This window comes from Seriola lalandi, unplaced genomic scaffold, assembly GCF_002814215.2.
Source record: "Seriola lalandi dorsalis isolate HSWRI2012SDOR001 ecotype SW California unplaced genomic scaffold, Sedor1 jcf7180002054182, whole genome shotgun sequence".
Lineage (NCBI taxonomy): Eukaryota > Metazoa > Chordata > Actinopteri > Carangiformes > Carangidae > Seriola > Seriola lalandi.
The window spans coordinates 560,522-581,661 of NW_019524735.1; the positions used below are offsets into that span (position 1 = coordinate 560,522).

Sequence of the window (21,140 nt, forward strand, 5' to 3'; positions counted from 1 at the left end):
ATCTGCCCCTGTCTAAGATTTTCTACTGAACCTGTAGTCAAGGCAGAGAGAGGACAATAACGGATGAGATTATGAAGCATGTCTGTTAAAGCATGTCTGTTTGATCATCATTCTGTTTAGGTGAAGTTCTCCACTTGGTCTCTTCAGTCCCTGACAGCAGATATATAACCTAATCTCTTTCCCTAACCCTTTTCTTAGGCATGAATAGGGTGGAAATGTGATGGCATTAAGTCGATTTACTCCTTGGTTTGCAGTTTCAGCCTTAATGCCTCTTGGCTCTTCTTCAACACACTCGTCCCATTTAGATTTTGAAAATATAAATGTTATGTTAAGGCTTTCCTATTTATTTTCATTTATCCATCATTTGAAGTTCATGCATATATTTCCTCTACAAATAATGCTTGTTTATTTGCAGCTCCATCTATCTGGTATAGTGTCAGAGATATTGGAAAATCAAATACAACTTGTGTATTATCTTCAAATGCAGGAGATATCAGTAACAAAGGGCAAGATCTGAGACTGTATGACATGTTTGTGAGTCTTTTTCTGACATCATTTTGATATTTCACATTTACTCATCTAAACCTTAATTTAGTGCCTCCAGCATATGTTGACATGCAAAGAAAAGCTATTATATTGTGTCTTTGAATTTCAGCTGATGGCATTTGAAAGCTGCATTAATGTACCTGTCCTTATACAATTACTGGAGTATATTTGTGATGAATTTATGCTTTTGTACATAAAAAAGTTCAAGTTAGTTTTTAAACTAATAGAAATAAAAGATTTGAATTTCAATCAGCGTGTGCATGATGATATATTGTTAATGAAGTCAGTATGATGTGTTAAATTTTAAGAAGGTCTTTTCCTCATGAAACTGTTTATTCCAAGGGTTCAACGGATAGTAACAGCACTTCATTATTAAGTAATAAACATTTGTCCAAAATAAACATCAAGTCTTACAACCCTCTGCATTATCGACTCTATATATTAAAAGATGATTTTAGTTTTTCTGTATAATTTGTTGTTGTGTTGTCTATGAGGGAAGGTTTTCATGGTAATACTGTATTGTTAGTGCACGTCAGCTCAACTCTTGCGAAATGAGTTTCCTCTTTTATATCGCCTTTAAAAACTAATTTTTAACTAAACAATTTTTTCTGGAAATTTAAATTTTGATAATATGTTTCCAAGTGTGTGCATATGTATGTAATACATACTGTATGTAACATATATGTTTGGATATATGACCTGATCTCAATTTTTTTTGGCTTACTATTTTTTGTATTTCATTGTGACGCAATTTGTAATCTTTGGATTTGAAGTGTTATATGAAAAAACTTTATTTACTCTAAAACAGTGTTGTTAGGTTACTTTTCCTGTTGAATTAAATAAATTTCAGTTGAAATAAATATTTCAAATCAAAAACAAAAATGCAGACCACATTGAAAGTTGCTATGCTTACTGCTTAACAACAGCAAATTTTAAGCCATAGTACTGAAGATAAGTAGTCATGTGTTATAGAAATAAGTTTGACAGCAAGTCAAAGGCAGTTTTAATGATGGAACTAGCAAGAGACTGCACATGGCAATGTTAAATCCCATTCAGCCTGATGAGAGTGACTCCCAGCAGCACTGAGCTCAGTGGGGGGTTGTAAACATTTACACTAAGAGCCTGTCCAGTGCACATGGTTGGTGCTTGCCAGCCACCTCGGTATCGAATGTTGTGTTGCATATTTTGTCATTCAGGCCTGTCCCGAAATTGTAGGAATCACACCATCAATTTATGAAGGAGCCATCCAAATGTGACAACAGGCTTATGCTAAATGGAGAAAATAGAGCTAAACATTGTTAAAACACCCCTAGACCCACATGGTAGAGAGTGCTCGGCGGAGAGCTGCTATGCTCCCCGCTGTGAACTGGGAAAGTGATGTTGGTGGGCTTCCTTCTCCATGAGGGCCGCATCGTTCTTGGGCCCCGATTTGAAGCCTTTTTGAAGTCTGTTTCCTGCAGCAGTGTGCCAACATTAATGTTTCCACAAAAGCAAAAATGATAAATCAAATGAATACACTATACTGTGCTATTCCACATTGACTCCTGAATCCCCCAGAAAATTTTAAAGGCATCATTAAAAAGATATTTACTATTTACACTATGTGTATTTTGTTTTAACGAGGTATAATAAAAATGGTTTTTCATTAGTTAAGTGAGGAATCTTAATTTCCAGCAGGTAAGCAATTCTTTCCAAAAATGAACAATTGTCTACTGGTGTAACTAGTGTAAATTAGTATTGTCCATGAACTGAGAAAACTTTTCACTCCCTAATGGACATTATAACGGTGACTCAAATAGACTCATTTACATTTCTTAGCATCAATTATAATATAAATAAATATAATCGCCAAATATGGAGAAGAATTGGCCATCATGAAAAAGCAGATTATGTTTGGGATCAATCCTTTATTGTTTCAAAACTCTATCTTTTACAATACAGTCATTTATTGTTACATGTGTGATTTGATGGGTAATGTACAATGTCTCCCGATAATGAAACACAGTCACAAAGTATTCCTTTCTACATATCAATATTCTATGATAGTGAGAAGTTTGTGCTGATATATTTACTTAGTTCTGACAGCTCAATTACTTCCCTTTTCAAATCAACAAAAGCATTGTTTTTGAAAGTGCATTTCAAGGATTGCAAAGCCGACTGTTTCCATCAGTCAGCTGTAATGTACATTTCAGTATTGACAGAGGGCCATACTGCTTTGTGAGTAACAAACAGCATTAACTACATTTCCAACTACAACATTTATCTGGATAAGTAAATCAAAGAAAACATATCAATATGCATGCCATGAACATTCCTCCATAAACATTTATAATAAATGTATATTTTCATTTAATTATGTTGATAATGACACAGTATTTTCCACAAAAGGACAAATGCTGATAATGAAAACTAATATTTAACATCCAAATTTTGTTCAATTTTACACACAGGTCAAATGGCATAATGCCACAGTGTATAGGGCAATGCCCTAATAAGGTTAATAGCATTTGGTCCACAATAACAAATCTGGGTTTAAAAGAAAACAAAAATGTGGTAGCAGGTGGGATTTTGAACTGAAACTCAAAATAGTATGATGATGATCTCTTAATTCTCTCCATTTTTAAAGGTCTTTCAATTTTCAAGTTATGAATTATGATGTGAAGTTTCTGTTCAAAAATTAAGCAATATAAATATACATTTTAGCTCATTACTTGGCTATTATACTTTTCTGTTCCATGGAACAGCTTTCACTCTGTAGAACTTGGTTCCTAATGGAACCTTGAACCTGTTCTGGGCCTGGTGAAGGAATAGAGACAGGGAAAAAGAGCTTTGTAAGAGAGAAGGTATAGACTGTGTATACATCAATATAACAGCATTACTGACATGGATCAAATCAACACATAAAAAAAAAAACCCAGTGTGAAAACTGTTACTAAAAAATAAAACAAGATTTCCAGGACCACACTTCATCTATGCAAATATATTGTTTCTTAAATATTCATTAAAAACATTTCATATCTTGAGATAAATTCAATACCTTTTTTGCCTGGCAATATTCCTTCTCCATCACCTTTCCAAGTACCCACGGCCGTCTTGAGGTCCCCGATGCTAAACAACAAAACAAATCAAACGCGTTAAACAAACACCATGTACATAAAGTATACGCAGTCATTGTTGTATATCTATCCATATTTGACACATATTCATTGTATTAGTAAATCACAAAATAAATTCCAACTGTACAGTTCTCATCACAATCACAAAAGGTTTGGGCGAAGCTGACCTGGTTTGAGGTCCAGTGCAGTGAGAGACTCTGAGTGGAGGAAGTAGAGGGTGGGACCGACTGTGAACAGCACGTAGTTATCATGCCTTTCATCCAGGATGATTAGAACCAAATCGCCTACCTGGAAGCTGAAACATAAAAAGATGGACAAAGAGACAAAAGGATGATGACACACACAGTTCTGCAAACTGCGAACAAAAACACAACACATTAATGGTAATTGTATAATAATATGTATAATTATACTGCACGTAATGATGGTCAGAGTTTTAGTTAAAAAAAATCACAACAGCAAGCACATGTTAAGGCCATGTGTTATGTTCTATTCACTTACTCTCTGATGGCGATTTTGTCTGAATGCCGTGACGACACAGACGACATGCTTTGAGACATCTACAAAGAAAAGGATTAGGGCGACATTACACATGTTACAGAGAAGTGTTAACAATATTGGCTGCAAATGACTTCCAAGAGGAACATCTGTGACTAGAGATTTGCAAGAAATAGGCTTAGCAATTAGTATTTGTACTTTTACCTCATTGACAGAATTATACAAAAACTAATCTCAGTTGTGTCCTTTTGAATCAGGTAGTGTCAGGGCTGATTAAAAAAAACTTTTCTAACCAGACAAGTATATTTTTAACACTTGTATACAGAATATGTTTGTGTTTCAAGCATGCAATTTAAATACAATTCATCCTTGTACACAGTCTAATGACACTCTTCCTAAAAATTCATTTGTCTTCACTGAGCTCTTTAACCTCCTAGGTCAGGATTTTATGCTTTGATGCTACTGCCACCTAGTGGAGCAGGTGTTACATAGCCCATAGTGATGATAATCAACTGACCAGTCTTTGACTGAGGCGCTTGTTTTCTTCTTCCTTCATGTGTAAAGTCTGCAACATATATTATATTGATTAAACAGATAGAGTGAACGAGAAACACAGCGTCTTGCGCTTAAAATACAACGTGAAAGATAAAGGTGTCTACTTACCCTCTCAAGTAAAAGTATCCGCTGTTTCTCCTCTGACATCAGGATATTATCACTACGAAAAGAAAACATCATTATTGACAATCATCCTGTGAAAAATGTCTACAAAACTATTTTACGTTGAAATGTAAAGAGATTAAAGTGTGAACAAAAATCGATAATTTTCAAACTTCTAAATAGTTCTCAATCTCTATAGTGACAAATAAAACACTTACGCTGTCTGATCCTAGCCTGCCTCCCTTCCACTGTCAAATGTCCTCTCTGTCCATCCACTTTTGGCTATTGTACACAATGTCATGGTCCTCTGAAATTCCTTAGTAATGCAAAGGCTTCTGTCTGTGACTAGCAATCAGTTTCATATCATCACAACATAAAAGACTCTCTACTCTGTGTAATTGCAGCCTCCTTCAGGTCTGCTGTAACTTTGCCATGGGTATGTTGTAGAAGACTAACATGCTGAGAAAACATTAGATGAAATGAGGTTTTTCAAAATTATGTCCTTGGTAAAAAACAAAGAGCAGCTTAGTACAACAAAAAGTACAAACGCATATATAAAGTACTATATAAATAAAAAGTACTGCAAACTAACTAATGTTATGTTACAAATAGGAATAAAGTAAAATAGCTGGAACACATAAATTTGTATGAAAAATATCTGTCCAATATTCACTACTAAATACACTCACTCTTGAGAAAGCGTTTAAAAAAAAAAAAAAGAAAAAAAAACAGAAGATATCCTGTACTCATAAAATCTTATGGGTTAAAATGAAAGGTTAGAGAATGGAATGACACTCTTACCATTATATGAAAACTGCTCTTCACTGAAGATAAAGACTGAATGATTGACTGTGATTCAATGCCATTCATGTTTGATTGCACAAGACTAGGTTTGCACACACTTCAGTAACCTGGTAAACATCAGCTTTCTGCAGTAACTTGATCTCTTGTAGATCATGTAAACCAGGAGCACGGTTTCCTCTGTCAGGCTCAGAGAAAAAGAAAAACCTAGTGCTATATTTCTACAGAAGACACCTGACATCCTGACTATGTATAGCTGTATAGTATATGTACTGAATATAATATATATAGTTCTAAAGAGATGTGCACATAGAGGGCAACCAAGGAACTGGGAAAGTACTATAGTAACAGCAGCGCATACAAATAGAAAGAGATGAGGGATGAAGTGAATACTAGGCTATTTGTAAAATTCAGGCAAGCGCGTGCACACACACACACACACACACACACACACACACACAGCAAGGTAAAATTGTGCTTCCCCTCGAGACAGATTGTCCTTTCAGTGAGCTGTCAAAAACACTTCAACCTAAAAAAAAAAAAAATCTCCTTTGGCTTCAGCATCACATAGTACTAAACAGGTTTCTTATATAGCATTTAATACACTTGTAATTCATCAATCTTGGTTCAAAAATAAGGTGTGGAGGGAGGGGGGAGATGCACTGACTGGCCAAATGCATGTCATCACAGGCCTTAATCTGGTTAACAAAATGCATGTGAATGTGTCGCCTTGACCTGATTTCTTCCCAGTTACCAGGTGAGATGAACAATCACTACAATATATCTCTAACCGTCAACAGCACAATGTTTATTGGAGAGAAGATGCTTACTGGACTGTCACCATGCTGGCTTCCACTGCTGGATCCACATGTTCATCATCTCGAATGGCCGCCACAGAGGCCAGTCTGTCACATTCCGCCATGGACTCAGAAGAGCAGGCCCCAGCCACAGGCAGAGCTCTGGCTGCTGCTGCTGCTCCAGCCTCTGTGACCTCCTGAGCTGACGGGTTAGGAGTGAAAAAGGCAGAGGAGACTAGTGCAGTGCTGCGCAGGCGGTTAAGCTCTTCTTCCAAGTGTTTCTTCTCCTGCATGACACTAGCCCGGTCCTCAGACAGCGTCTCTATCAGAGCTGCAATAAGAGAAGATAAATAAAATACTGACAAAAGGCACAAATGTATAACCTAAAACTTCAAAGACTGGCTATTCTTAGAATATGGGAGTAAGTAAAAGAGAAAACGCTTGTGACTATTTATTAGGTATAATAATAGCAAGATTAAATTCCCATCTTGTGTTCCATGAAAACCTCTAATTAAGAAAAACTTTTATAAACGTTAGCAGCACGTCTAAAGACACAATTTGCACCAATGAGTTTTTTTATTAGACAAATAAAAATGATTACTTATTAGCCTCCACTCAAAGCACTCAGGAAGCACAGCACTCACCTTTGTCCTTCTCCTGCTGTTGGGTAACGTTCCGCAACTTCTCTGTGAGCTCATTGATGATCTGCTCCTTCTTCAGCTTCTCTCGGGTTAGAACAGTGTTGAAATTAGTCTAGGAAAAAAAAAAAAAAATCATTTAGAGTTTAAACAAGCTTAACAGCTATTTTGGTCACAAGGGAGAATTCATATCAAAGCACAAATGATTTCAAACGATGCCTTTTAATTGCAAAATTTTAAGGATTCAGCTCAGCTTGCAGCCATGGGAGTTACAGTTGTTTTGTTGATTTTTACTAATCTGTTTGAATTTCTGTATTGTTCCAAATCTGATCTTTTCTCCATTTATTATACCCGGTGAAAAACAAAATGGAATGATGCAAGCTCAACTGTTTTTTTTAAATACTTGGTAACAATGGGTGACTTACTTAATATTTTGTGCAAGACAAAAGTCCTATCAGCTTGAAGTATGGAGTGGGATGAAACATAGAGGGGTCTGATATCTCTATAACAGGGTTGCCATATATTTTTGTAACCAGTAGGCTAAAAAATATATTTAAATAAAAAAATAAAAAAAGTTCAAGAGTAAAAACATCTTTCTGCTGCCCCTTTGATGTCAAGCAACCGGACAGCTCAAGATAAGCGCCAGCAAAGTAAAAGTGGATTTGCTGGACGAATGAATAAAAGCTTGACGTCAATATGTGCGAGGCTTAACTTGAAATTAAGTGCAGCCTGCTGAGACTGACAGTGCCAATAACTATTCAAAATTAAAGGTTTCAGAAAGTAAGTACTAATGGCTGTATTAAAGTGTATTAGTATGTAAATGGCCAGTCAGTGTAAAGTTGACAAAGCAGCCCATAAACATTGTTACGAGAGCATTAAATCTACACTTCATACATTCAGTTGCCAGTTTATTATGAACACCTAGCTAAAACAAGTGCAGTCTATTACAGAGAGGTTGTGATTACACTTGATTATCATTTTGGAGACTACAGTTTGTGGCACTGCTGAACTGTATTGCATTATAACTAAAGGTGTTTAAAATATTTAGTCTAACTTCATTCATATAATTTGGATGTACACAATATTAGTAATCCTTTTTTTTTGTTTTTGTTTTTTTTAAGTGGATCTCAGTGCATTTCAGAGTGACCAACATACATATTACATGTTTGCCATTATTAGAAATGGTACATCATCAATCATAGATGATCTATCTCATAAATTACCACTAAACATAACAAGACACAGTACTTTTCAGACCTATTAATAGCCCAAATGCAAACCTGCTGCTCTGCGATAAGTGATGTCTTGAGGTTCTGCATCTCCTCATTCTTCTTCTTCTCCAGGAGCTCCATCTGGGACTGCAGGGAGGCCCTCTCCTGCTGCAGCCGCTCTTGTAGTGCTGAGTCCAGAGACAGGGGTGCTCCGGCATCTGCACGCCCCTCGGCATGCAGTGACAACCCCTCATCACTGAAAGGCACACAGTAAACTTTCATTCTGACAGGTTAATTACATAATGTGGACATGCAAACACAACACAAAGACAAAGAATAGTTAACAGTTCGCTCTTAATCAACAGAACAGTAGCTTGTTTACATAGCTGCTCCCAGATTTTCTTTCGGTGTGTCATTTTAAATGTAAGCAGATTAAGTTTAGACAAACTAGTCAGGTTTTATGACATGAAAAACAAAGTTAAATTTCTGTATGTGGTGTGTCTGTTTTTGTGATCAGACTTTTACCTTTTTAAGGATCGTCTCTCATGAAGCTCATTCTCAAGTTGTTTAATTTTCTCTAACAGTCTCTTTTCCATGTCTTCCTTCTCCTGCTCTAACTCTTTAAAGGCATCTGGTGATGCAACCTTGGTGGCCTCTTCTTTTTCTAAATCTTTCTCGACTGCTTGTCTGTCCTGCTCTAGTTTTTTAGAGAGCAGGTCATTTTCTGCCTGCAATTTGTTGATGACTGTCCTCAGCTCTTGCTCCAGTTCTTGGAAGCTCCTCAACTGCTTTTCTTTTTCTTCACTTAGCTCCACTTGCTGGTCTAATTCCTGCTTAAGTTTCTGCTGCTGCTCAGCATGGTTCCTCTCATCATCCTGGGCTTGCTGCTGCAGGGATGAGAGCTCGCTGCGCAACAAAATAGTCTCCTCCTCATGTCTGTCCACCAGCTCTGAGATGCAGTGGTCCTTCTCGATCCTCATGAGAGTCCTGAGCTCAGCTAGGTCCACTTCATACTCCTCATTTTTTACCTGAAGCTGTTTTTTGATACCTGCCAGCTCTTCGCTAAGGACCTTTGTCTCAGCCTCTACCTGAGACTTCACAGCCTCAGCCTGCTGAATCTTGGCCTCCTCAAATAGGAGCCTCACCTCTTCTGTCTCCGATTCTTTGAGGGCTAGCTCCACCTCTACTTTGCAGCGGAGTTCTGCAAGCTCAGTAATACGAGCCGCCAAGTCCTTGATTTGGTTGTCCTTCTCTCTAAGAGCGGTGGTATGGTGATCAGCTGCCTCACTTAACTTTGCACTATTTTCAGCAGCCAGATTTGCCAGAGCGTCCTGGTTATCCTTGGTAAGGCTCTCCAGTTCAGCCTTGTGTTCCTGTTTCAGTCTGTCCTCCAGCTCCTTAAGGTGAGATTGCTCAGCAACTTCCAACTCCTGTCGAATCTTCTGCTGGCCACGTTCAATCTCAAAGTGCAGATTCTCCAGCTGGCTGGTCAGGGAGTCTTTTGAAGCTGCGAGTGTCTTGATCTCTTCAGCTTGATCGCTCATCATCTGCTCCAGGTTTTTGATCCTATCCGTCTGGCTACTCTCTGTTTCAACCCATCGCTCTCTCTCGTTCTCAAGATGAGTAAGTTCTTTCTCTTTGCGCTCCATAAGACCCTCCAGCTCCAGCATTGCGCGCTGGACGTCTCTGACAATATTCTGGTTCACTTGATTTTCCTCCGTTAGTGTCTGAACCTGCTTCTCAAGCTCTTGCCGAACAGAGAGAAGCTCGCTTTCATGCTGCTCCTTCAACTCCAGTTCGTGGGTCTGGGAGAAGTTGTCAACAATGTTGCGCACCTCTGTACACATACTCCTCAGGACAAAGCCAAAGTCATGTTGTTCTTTTAACACTAGACCTCGCAAGTGATAGAGGTCATCCTTCACACTTCTTAAGTTGGAATGGGACTCCTCTGCAGCAGACTGGTACTTGTCGATTACTTGTTTGAGGACAGTGATCCTTAAGTTCTCTCTCTCTAGTGTTGTGGTATCCTGCATTCGCTTGTTGTCAATAGCGTTGATCACTGAAGAGTACAGAGACTCCACCATCATATCAGGGCTCGTGGGGTCACTGATAGGGTTCGGAGAGTTCATGTTCTCTTCAATCACAAACTCATTGACAGCAGACATGAAGTCAGACTCAGGGCTCTCTGCTAGAGAATCCAGGTCAAGGGAGCCCTGCTGCAGGACTGGATCCATGTTCGGATGGCCAATGGTCTCGAAGTCAAATGTTTGTGCGTCAATGCTGTCTGGGGACAGGTCCTCTAGAGGGGCTGGGACAGGAACATGTAGAGGCCGGCAGCTGGGTCCCTGAAGGCTAAGAGAGGAAGGGGTTTTGGAGGACATCGGTGTGGTGGCCCCAAGTATACTTTCAGACTGTGGGGTCAGCACGGTTGATCTCTGAGCACTCTGAGAACAGGATGCCTTAAAAATACAGATAGAAGAGAGGAAGAGAAGATACTTACTATCTAAACAAATGAGAAAAGCAAAAGTAAAATCATACTCTGTATAAAAATTATTGTGTATTGTTATACTGTGTATAAGAACTATGTTGAAGAACGTCTTTAAATTTAAAAAAGTAACCAATCTTAATTAAACTAAATAACACAAACAAAAAGTTGCAGATGAAGCGGGTCATTACCCTTTGTTCGCTTAACAGGTCAGTGATAGTTCGAGACATCTCATCCACACTCTGTGCCGCTTGGACCAGCTGGTGAAGCGTCTCTACGTGGTGATTTAAAGGCTCAAAGTCGCACATTGTGGGAACCCTGAGGAAAAAAATATGAGGAATAAATTCAGGACAGAACGATAACAACCACATTGAGGCAGAGGTCTGCAAGTTAATGCTATAATGGCTGGGTTTCAGGCCAATTTTCACACTAGAAGATGGCCACACCAGGCTGCAAAACAATCAATAAAATTTTATAAATAATTGACTTCATTTAGAGCTTCAACAGCAACTTGAATGAGCCTGTATATCCTAAAGCTATGCAGCACAGCCCTTCCTAACCCAACATATCTAGTATGATTTTACAAAATGTGATATCAGACACTGGGTGTGCTAAATTGTAGTGTTCATCTAATTTGGTTTGCACATTGGTTTAAGTGATCTACTTTGAAGATATAGTGTGGAGAAAGGCAGGAATTACAAATGCCTTTTAAAAGGTTTTAAAATTAGCTGGTTAACTCTCTGCGTCAAACCTTGCGCCCCTCACAAATGAGTTGTGATTACACAAAGTTTTGTGAGACAGTTCATTACATAATCAGAAGTCATAACAAGTTACTTGTTCTGTTCACTGTTAAAACAAATTTGATTATTCTATAAAAAAGAAAAAAAAAAAAAAAAAAAAAAAAAAACATTAATTTGCATTAAAGATCTCCAACCAAATTCATTTGATTTAGAAATGGACACTTCTAAATGTACCTGTTTTTATTGCCCATATCCTTGGAAAATTGTAGTAGGGTTATATAACTGACACGGTTATACCTAAAACCATTTCAATGACTGAGGACAGTAACTTACATAAGGAATGGCTGCACCTCTACAGGACAGCAAGATTTCAAGTACTGCAGGTCCTCAAGTGAGATGTCTGGAAGTTCATCGTCAAACCTTCTGGGCTTTCGTGTCTGTAAACAATAACAAACAAAGCAGAAGAAGAGACCCCTTTGCAGTGAAAATAATATAATTGATAATGCAAACATGGTTAAAACACAAACACTTTCACACTTACACAGAATGATGTTGGAGGCCATGAATCGAGTCCTCTAAACAAACGATTTCTGAGGAAAGACTTCCCTGAAAAGACAAAGAATTTGATTAGATCAATGCTGACCTTGGTTCTTTCAAAAGCAAATACTGTGCTGTAAAGTGTCAACACAAATGTCATCAGTTGAGTTTTCAAGACACTTACTGAAGAGTTTCCCAAAGGATTCCCTTTTGAACTTCTCTGCCTCATACAGTCGTTTCCCATCCTTCACAAGTGCATAAGCCCACTGAAAAGATTAATTGTAAAGACTTTACTACAACAAAAAAATAATTGTGTTTCCCTCTGTCCACTTCCAGGGCTTGGTGACATTCCTTCACATGGTCTTTAATATTACTGAGCTGCTATAAATAATGGAAAAGTAACACACACCATGGGTTGTAGTGAGGTGCTGATTACTGGATACAGACTTGAAAGCAGGAAAAAAAGAGTTGCACTAGCACCTTTCAGCCCTCAGGCCTTTTTAACAATCTTTAAGAAGATCAAGATGAAAATCTTTAAGAATGCATCAGGGCTGAAACTTCATCTGTCTAAATAAAGGAAAATGCATATGGAGCCAGAGTGTGTGACACAGAGCTCCTGTAAGGCAACAGGTTTAATTGTCTGTATTATCAGTCTTATTATCTCAATAATTTAAAAGAAAGTACCCAGGCTCTCAGGAGGAAACTTAACATAGTTTAAGAAAAACAGAAAGAGAAAGCAAAAAGAAATGCAATACATGTGGCTTCCTGTTGCATTAACCAAAGTCAAAAACAAAATAAACACAATAAAGGAGGACAAATGTGAGCAAAATCAAGTCCCTGATTCCAACTATTTCCCTCTCTTACAGTACATCTGGACACAGCAATAAAAACAGGAAGGATTACAGTCATTATCAGTTGAGGCTTAATATATACAAAAGTGTCAGCTCTTTAAGTTTTAGCATTACGCTAATGCCATGGGAGCAGCCGCCATCAGTATCACTCCAACACCAAAATGACACCAAAGGTCTGTCATGAGGCCGCTGAATAGCATGTGCCACATGACATGGCATGGTTCCATTTTCAGTGATCATATAGGATCAATATGCTAACTTATCTTGCCAGCTCAGGCGTGTTTTATCATTATCATATTCAGTTACGTTCTACTATTTCAGGAATATTACACATAGGAAGGTAAAAACATAGCAGTAAGTACAAGTAAGTACTCCCTCCATAACATAACATAAAAACAAACAATAAAAGACTGAAAAATAAAGTTTTAAATGAACATAATTTTCAAGCTCCAGTAAACATCATAATAGGGTAGTTCTCTCTTCATCATAATAGCAAAAACAGAGAAGAACTACCCAATTAGAGCTGAAAATACAAATTATATGCTCAGCGTTAAACACCCCCAAAAGCTACAGATTCAGTGAGGCAAAAGAGCTCGCCTCTTCATATCAATATGTCTGGACACACAATTAGTGTCTTATAATGGCATTTAGCACTGACCTCTCTGTAGTGGCGCATAAACATTTTTCTCCTGACGACTTCCACCACTGCCAAGCAGTACATCTGGGGCACAGTACTGAGGGCCTCCACCACTCGCACTCTTTCGATCAGCTCTGTCAGAAGTCTAAGCAGAGCCTGAAGCTTCTCGCCATCCTGGTCTGCATGAAGCATCACGTAGCAGCACCATCTAATTCAAAATCAAGTCGCAAACACAATTCCCTTGAATTTAGCATTTTGAAAGAATAAGCCAAAACCACTAAACACACAATGTAGTGAACTATGAAACAAGAACAGGCAATAAACATTGGGGAAGAAGTGATTTTCAGTTTTACTTGAGTCGGACTTGAAGGTTGTTTGCAAGTTCTTGTTTGGCAGTGGTGCACTTCTTTTTGATGTCTAGCAGCTTTCTGTGGTTGTTCAGCATGATCATCAGCTGGTTGGTGTGACTCAGACACAAGTCAGGCAGAACAGATGTATCCTTCAGGTTTTCAGCCCGCTTCTGATTGGCCAAAAATCCCTGAAAGAGACAACATGTAAGCACAATTAATGAAAACTGGAGGACGGAGAAAGTAATTAAATAGTGTTTATCTTTTACTTATCGTACCTGAGCAAGTTCTTTCTGTTCATTTACCAACTTCTTACAGCTCGCAATCATTTGGTCTAGAGCATACAACCTGTCCTCAAGCCCCTTGATGGCTTTCATGTTTTGATTATCGAGCTTGGCAATTGTGTCACGACAATCTGCCAGGAAAGGTTGAATGATCCGTGGGTCAAGCTGAAAGACATAACATTTGAATGAAGACTTCCACATACCCCCCCACACACACAAGCAATTTATAACTATATATTTATAATACTACTTTGACATGTCTATTCATGCATCACTGACTCACCCTATTGATGGAATCAAAGCATTTCCTCACAACTGATTCCACATCATTGGGTCTGTCTTGCACGTTGATCCAGTCTAATAGTGTGACATTGAAGGAGGACGGGTTGGCGAAGTCTGGAGTGTCGTCATCTAATAGCGCAGCTCTCAGTCCACCACTGTCAGTCATTTCATTTGTTTCCTGGTCAGCAGTTGGCTCACATGTGGCTGTCCCCGAAGCAGAGATGGATGCTGATAAATTGGAGGGCTTCTTTGCATCGGTAGTGCAGGGCATGGAGTCAGTGGATTTTTCTTCTTCTGTCTCATCTGAATCCTTTTCTGGGGTGGAAGTGGACTTCTCTACGCTCTCTCTGTAACTGTGTCTTGTCAAACTTTCCAGAAGAGGTATCCTAGCCATTACAGAAACCGCTGTCCCTAACCTGCAATCATAAAAAAATGTCCATTAAGAGGGAAAGTTGATCAAGCTCATTTCCTTTTAGTAGAAATATATCATTGCTTGCAGTTTTTTTTTTTTTTTTTTTTTACTGTTTTTTCAGTTTTTAGATTGAACTACGGTTGTGATTATATCGTTCAAATTTTCAGCAAAAGCATATGCAGATATTAGTTACTAATAACTAAACAGTAGATTATATATTAATATATTTCAAATCTACTGGATAAGATTATCAAAGTACAACAAAGTTCCCCTTGGTAACACTTACTTTGTAAGTTTCACCTTAATTTCTTCCAAGTCATGTTGATAATTTGCATATGAGGTGTCAAATTTCACAAGCAACTTCTGATAAGACAGAGTGCAGTCGTCCAGATTAGCCATAATAGCAGCCCAGCCTTGGTGTTGAAGGTGTTCATCATGAACCAAACGTTCACAGAAAGAGCAAAGTTTCTTGGCAACTTCAAACATTTCCTGAAAGAGTATGAAAATAATGTCAGGCCAAATTAGGAGCGTTCCATAGTTAATGGAATAGTTACAATAACTGAAACAATTCAATACGTATACATAATTTTACAAAACAAATTTAGATAATTATGAAACAATCTGATAAAGGTGGTACACAAATGACAGGCAAACATTTTAAAGCAATTCTTAGGCCTGAGATGTCCCAATGAAAGGCAAATTTAAAAAAAACAAACAAACAACCGACCAACCACACACACAAACAAAAAAGTAGGCAACTACCAGAGCAAGTTGTGTTCGTGAGGCAACGGTGTGAAAGACAGCTGGCATCAGTAGAGACTCCTCCACCTTGACCTGAATCTCACTCTCAATGGAGAAGGTGGTTTTGGGGATCGTTGGATCCCGGTCACACAAGATCATCTCTTTGTTGAATAGGAATATGGGGTTGGTTTCCTACAATTCAAGAGTAAGACATCAGTAATCAGAACATTGATTATGCTTCATTTACACCTTCAAGGCAAATAAAAAAAACACTGACAAACTGTATAGACTTACAGTGCCAGCACTGTAACTGCAGACTCGTCTCTCTGCAGCCATACATTCCCCTCCATTGACAACAAGGACTTGATGTTGAATTGCAATCTTATATTTGGCTTGGATGGCATGTTTAAGCTCCAATACACTAAAACAAGGGAAGAATTTATTTAGGTCACAACAGCCAAGAAATACTGACCACAATTTCTAACTATTACTGGTAAAATGCCAATTTCTTACGTTTGGACAGCAAGATCGGTGTCAAATGTCAATGTGCTGCCATTGTTGACCTGGAACACATACAACTTCATGTTGAAACTCCCAGAGTTCTTCGTAGTTGCCTATCTTGCTCATTTAGTCATTCAAGGCCACCCTGCAAAAAAGCACAAACATGAAAATGAGCTAGCTGATAATTTCAGCTTTTACATTTTATGAAGTCTCCCTTACTATCAATAAATGAGTGACGCTGCCACTCAAAGGCACAAAGTCATAAAGCTACTTGAATAATACCCGTGTATGGTGTTTTCTGGGCTGCAACACAGCTATAATTATGTGCAAGGATATTATTATCACTGTCTGTCTCTTTAGATAATTTATATCCTTGACGTTAAGGGCCACCATGTCACTATCATCCTTCCATGTAAACTTGTAAGTCTCTTGTAATTTATTGTCTCCTGAATAATTTAGTAGCGTAGTCACCATGTCGTCGGTTACTGGCTTCTGTCAAGTGTGGGATCTGTTCAAAGACACTTGACATGTTGGTCTAATGTGAAGTGTAGAACTGCCTTAAGAAATAGATAACGCTACTTCACATTTGTTGACGTTCATCTGTAGAGAGGCCAGTCAGGGGGCTTAACTGAAAAGCTGAGTTAAAGATATTTAAAAACAGATTTAGTGCTACCTAACGACTCACTTTATTAGCGTGAGAATAAAAAAACCCTTATCAACTAAGTTGCTATCTGAGACACAGACAATGTGAACGTTGGTTAACGTCAGCTAATTGCCATTAATAGCGGTTTGCACGTCTGCGGGCCTCATATTGTTCAGGGTTACCCGGGTACAAATAGACAGGGAGCACTTAACCGTTGTTATTAACCTCGAGGCCTCCAATCAGCCGTGGTTACTGTGCCAAAGAAGGAGCCACCAGCAGCTGCTAGCAAGCTAACTAGTCAATAATAAACCGCTGACTGCGCTAACTGGCTATTAGCTAACACAGCTGTCAGGCTAGCGCAGGACAGCTATTTCTAACGTCGATGATTTTGACAAATGTAATAAGATTAAGCAGAATTGCTCACACCATCCGCCTAGACTTATATTGGTATCAGGATGATATTCCACATTGAATTAATTAAATAAACGATTTCGCTGGTCTTACCTCACTTTGCTCGCATCTCCCTGTTCTTGGTCTCCACCTCGCCTAGGCGAGCTGGCCAGCTAACAAGCTAGCACCTAAGCTAGCTAGCTAACCTGTTTTAGCTTGGCATACATAGAGCTAGCTTAGCAAGCCACTTAGCGAACGTTAGCTAGACTAAACAACACTAGAATAACTGACAACCATGGTTAGTTGTACAGATTAACCATACTGTTGTAAAACAATTTTCTGATTTGGCAAACTCCAGCCGAGATTGTGTAACACACGGGCTGAACCACCAGTTGTTTATCTCAGGTAGCTAACTACGCTAACACCCTCTCAGTAGCTCTGTCTGTTTTGTTGTTGTCATCTGCTGATGTGCGGTCCGTGAACGATCCGTACAGCTGAGCCTCAACTCATAGCTTAAACAGAGCTGTTTTACAAGCTAGGTTAACTTACTGCTTTAACATTTTGTGAAGGTAAATTAGTGCTGTAAAATGTATGCTTAATTTATATGAATAAATTAGGTTGTAATATATATATATATGTATTAAACAAACAAATATATATCTTTTTTTTTAATTCAGAATTTCATGTTTCATGTGTCTAAATTATAATTTTACCATTTCAATGTAGCTGTCATGAATGTATTGTTAATCTTTCACTTTACTGCATCAGTCACTGTCTTCATTAAAGCTAACATAAGCCTGTTTCCATTTATTTATTTTGTTTATTTAAAATTCTTCTATTCATCTAGTTAGTCTTTTGGCTTGCCATAACTATTTTCAGCATAAAACCAAGTCCATTTCATCAGTCTCAAAAATTAAGAAAAATTTGTGAGTCTCAAATATAATTTATTTTATAACATTTCTGTTCCATATTTGATTTATACAGTTTTACTCTTTGATTATTACATTTTGTATTGCGTACATAACCTACAAGCCCTCTAGGATCAATAAAATAAACTGATTAATAAATATGTGCTTTCCACTGAATAGGTTCAAAAGATACGGCTCTGAAAACTGTCTCAAATTTCCCATCAGTGTATGCGTTCGTCACTGTACTTTTCCAGGTGTATTATGGGAAACTAAGTCGACTGTTTTGCTGCAACATGAGAAGGGGTGTGGTTAATGTAAGGCTGCAGTGTGTGGATGATCCTATTTTGCTGCAAAGAGGAGGTAGTTTAGGGTTGTCGTAAGCTGTAGTGGGATTTTATTAAACGAAAACTTTTAATTGTATACTATATAGGTTTTTTTTTAAATTGGGCATCATTTTAGTGAGTTAATACATGGAATCCGAAGAAAAAGACTATACTCTAAACAATGAAAATAAAAAAGTTAATAAAATAGGCCTAACTGTGTAAAGTTACAACAATTGTTTATAATTTGCCTTGGTTGATTTGTTGTTTTGTAATCTGAAAAAAAATGCGGAAATGCGAAAATTGACGCAACTGAAAAATCAAAAAAATAAAAAAAATCAGTAACCTACTGTTGATTTTTAGTGTGCAGCGCAATCAATGCTCTTGGGTTGCTGTCACTTATCCCATTTTGCATCCCAATCTGAATGTTTTTGAGAAAGACCAAATACCAACTACTGAAGAGTTGATAGATGAATACATGCCAGAGACTCAGACTATCTCTAAGACATAAATGAAATTGGTACAGTCATAAATGTTATTATTTCAGATTGTCTACTGTGCTAACTGTACTGTGCTAAATGCAATTTATGCATGTAAGAGGGCACAATTTGTGTTTGCTAAACTCTAAAACAGAAATGTGTTTGGCATAGCCATGAGGTAATAAAACTGCAGGATTCTGTCAATGCTTAGTTTATTTTTTAATTGTCATTTAGGTGAACTGATCCTTTAATCCATGTAACGTTTTAATAGGCCAAATTCCCTCTAGAGGTCACTGTGGCACCATAATTTGTTTCACCCAAAGACATCAAATGGAAATAAATGGGTGTTTTCTTTTTCTTTCACCCTTTATTACCTCTCACACCATCATATATCAATTCAGTCAAAATTTTTGAAACAAAAACCTCAGATTTGCCACCCTCAGTGACCCTTGTACAGTATATGAAGTCACTGTAGCTCTTAGAAAATTTTCACTCTCAAGCTGACATCTTGAGCAGCAGTGCAACAGTGTAAATAGCAAACAGATCATTAAACAGGGAATCAGGGTTGAAAACCCAGTGCTTTTCCTGTTACCTAGCATTCCGATATACAAATACACAAATAACTTCCATGAGGGAACAATTTAACCTTTACAAACTGAGTTTGCACATTTGATGAAGGTGACAAAATACCAAAATGACCATAAAAATTGTTATCGTGCAAAAAGAAACAAATATTTAATATATTACATGGTCAATAGGCTATGCAAGAATAGATATTTTGCTTTGGTTGTCAAAAGCAATTCCCAGACAAAGACATGTACATTATGTCCTAGATTGTGATATTAGTTATAATGTTTGACATTGATTAGATCCTAGAGAGGCCTAACTCCCTGTTAGCCTTCTTCTAAATAAAGTGTTATAAGTCTCCAGAAAAAGGGATCCAAAACCCCCAGACTAAAGCTTCGTTTTATGTTGTGGATCTCTGAAACAAGCTCAAAAATATATTTGTACGCAATTAGATTACTATCAGTCATAACATATCAATGCAATAAAACACAATTATGTACATATGTGTGTATGTATGTATGTATGTATGTATATATATATATATGTGTGTGTATATAGAACATCAGAGGTAACAATGACTTGTTTGATTTCCACCTGCATATCCATTAATGTCTCCAACCCACAGGACTTTTTTAAATTTTAAATTCTGGTTTAGACAAAGAGATTTCCAAAGGTGACAGCTTTTGCAAAAACAGGCAGAAAGGCTTCTGTAAACTGTATGTGAGGCTGTGGTCATATGGAAATTGTATTTGTATTGCTACCATTTTTGTGTTGTTTTTATGTGCCGTTATCTTCCCCAAACGTCCTCCCACCTCATATTTTAGAATTCAACTGAGGACTGTTTTGAGTTTCAAAATATCAACATGAGCTGGGAGGAAGGTCAGAGACTGGGATGAAGGAGAGGGGGTACTGCTATAACAAAATCAGTGCATCTTATGAATCAAATGGAAATGTTGAGCCAATTCTGAGTCTAAACAGCAGAACAATAACAATTAGCTTCTTGTTCCCAAGTCTGCTGTATAATCAAACACTAGGAATAGACTATATGTATCCTGAAAGTGAAAGATTCCTCAAGGCAAACATAGAAGCAATCAGTAAAAACCTAAGAAATGACATGTTTTTCTTGCTGAAAATAAACTCCATTAAAGTGTATGGTAAAAGGATGACCTTGGAGTTTTGTTTGAAATGGTTTGACAACTTGAACCTTAGCAATAGAAAAGGAGAGAGGAGCTCTGCCAAAACAACCAGAAAGGTCACTGGCCTGATCCAGGCACAGCTATCTGAAATCTCTGAGAGGCCTGTGTTCACTGTGCTACACTAGCTACACCCTTAGATGGTAGTTTAAACTGGTGTGTCTGGATGCCACCCAAGCGTGCCTAAACATAGCTGAGAATCATATCTACCCTCTGCAATTAGTTCAGTTTGCTCATGAAATGGTGCTTCCTCTTGTGGATGCTAATATGTCAGATTTTGCCCTGAGAAGTAGTTTTGCCCTTTATTAAGCTACTGGTTCCCTCTTTTCTCCCGCATACTCAAGTTTGAAAGGTTTATGATGTTTGTATCAAGTCAGGCACAAGAGGCACAGAGCATATTCAGGGTTTTAATTGGCTAGACTTCAATGTCTATGGGAGACAAGGGATTTTAAGGTGTGTGTGTGGCCGCATTTGACAGAAGCAGATAGGACAAAATAATGCTGTTCATTCTTACCTTCTGTAAAACTGAAGTTGAAATAAGAAACTGAGCTATGGCTAT

The 21,140-nt window shown here is 37.9% G+C and overlaps 1 protein-coding gene across 2 annotated transcripts; it reads right to left on the bottom strand.

Annotated features, from left to right (window-relative positions):
• Nucleotides 1-2,433: 2,433 nt before the first annotated feature.
• rb1cc1 (RB1-inducible coiled-coil 1) lies at nt 2,434-17,573 on the bottom strand. 2 transcript variants are annotated; one of them, XM_023403740.2, is made up of 23 exons: nt 17,229-17,573; nt 16,094-16,226; nt 15,875-16,001; nt 15,602-15,772; nt 15,126-15,328; nt 14,429-14,843; nt 14,140-14,310; nt 13,868-14,052; nt 13,536-13,722; nt 12,211-12,292; nt 12,031-12,095; nt 11,823-11,926; nt 10,941-11,067; nt 8,790-10,723; nt 8,334-8,520; nt 7,060-7,168; nt 6,449-6,746; nt 4,824-4,875; nt 4,678-4,725; nt 4,164-4,222; nt 3,830-3,957; nt 3,584-3,654; nt 2,434-3,342 (listed from the first exon to the last, which is right to left on the bottom strand). In XM_023403740.2, exons 2-23 carry the CDS (start codon nt 16,162-16,164, stop codon nt 3,265-3,267), a joined length of 4,872 nt encoding a protein of 1,623 aa, XP_023259508.1. In that variant the 5' UTR covers nt 16,165-16,226; nt 17,229-17,573; the 3' UTR covers nt 2,434-3,264. The 2 variants fall into 2 exon arrangements, with proteins under 2 accessions (XP_023259508.1, XP_023259509.1); XM_023403741.2 differs by lacking the exon at nt 4,678-4,725.
• Between the last annotated feature and the right edge of the window lie 3,567 nt (nt 17,574-21,140).

Bases quoted from the DNA above. Each gene is read 5' to 3' on its own strand.
- rb1cc1 (XM_023403740.2), bottom strand. From the start codon at position 16,164: ATGAAGTTGTATGTGTTCCAGGTCAACAATGGCAGCACATTGACATTT. The intron at 16,002-16,093 runs GTAAGAAATTGG...CCCTTGTTTTAG, and splicing joins ACCGATCTTGCTGTCCAAAC to TGTATTGGAGCTTAAACATG. The intron at 14,844-15,125 runs GTAAGTGTTACC...TTATGATTGCAG, and splicing joins ATTAAGGTGAAACTTACAAA to GTTAGGGACAGCGGTTTCTG.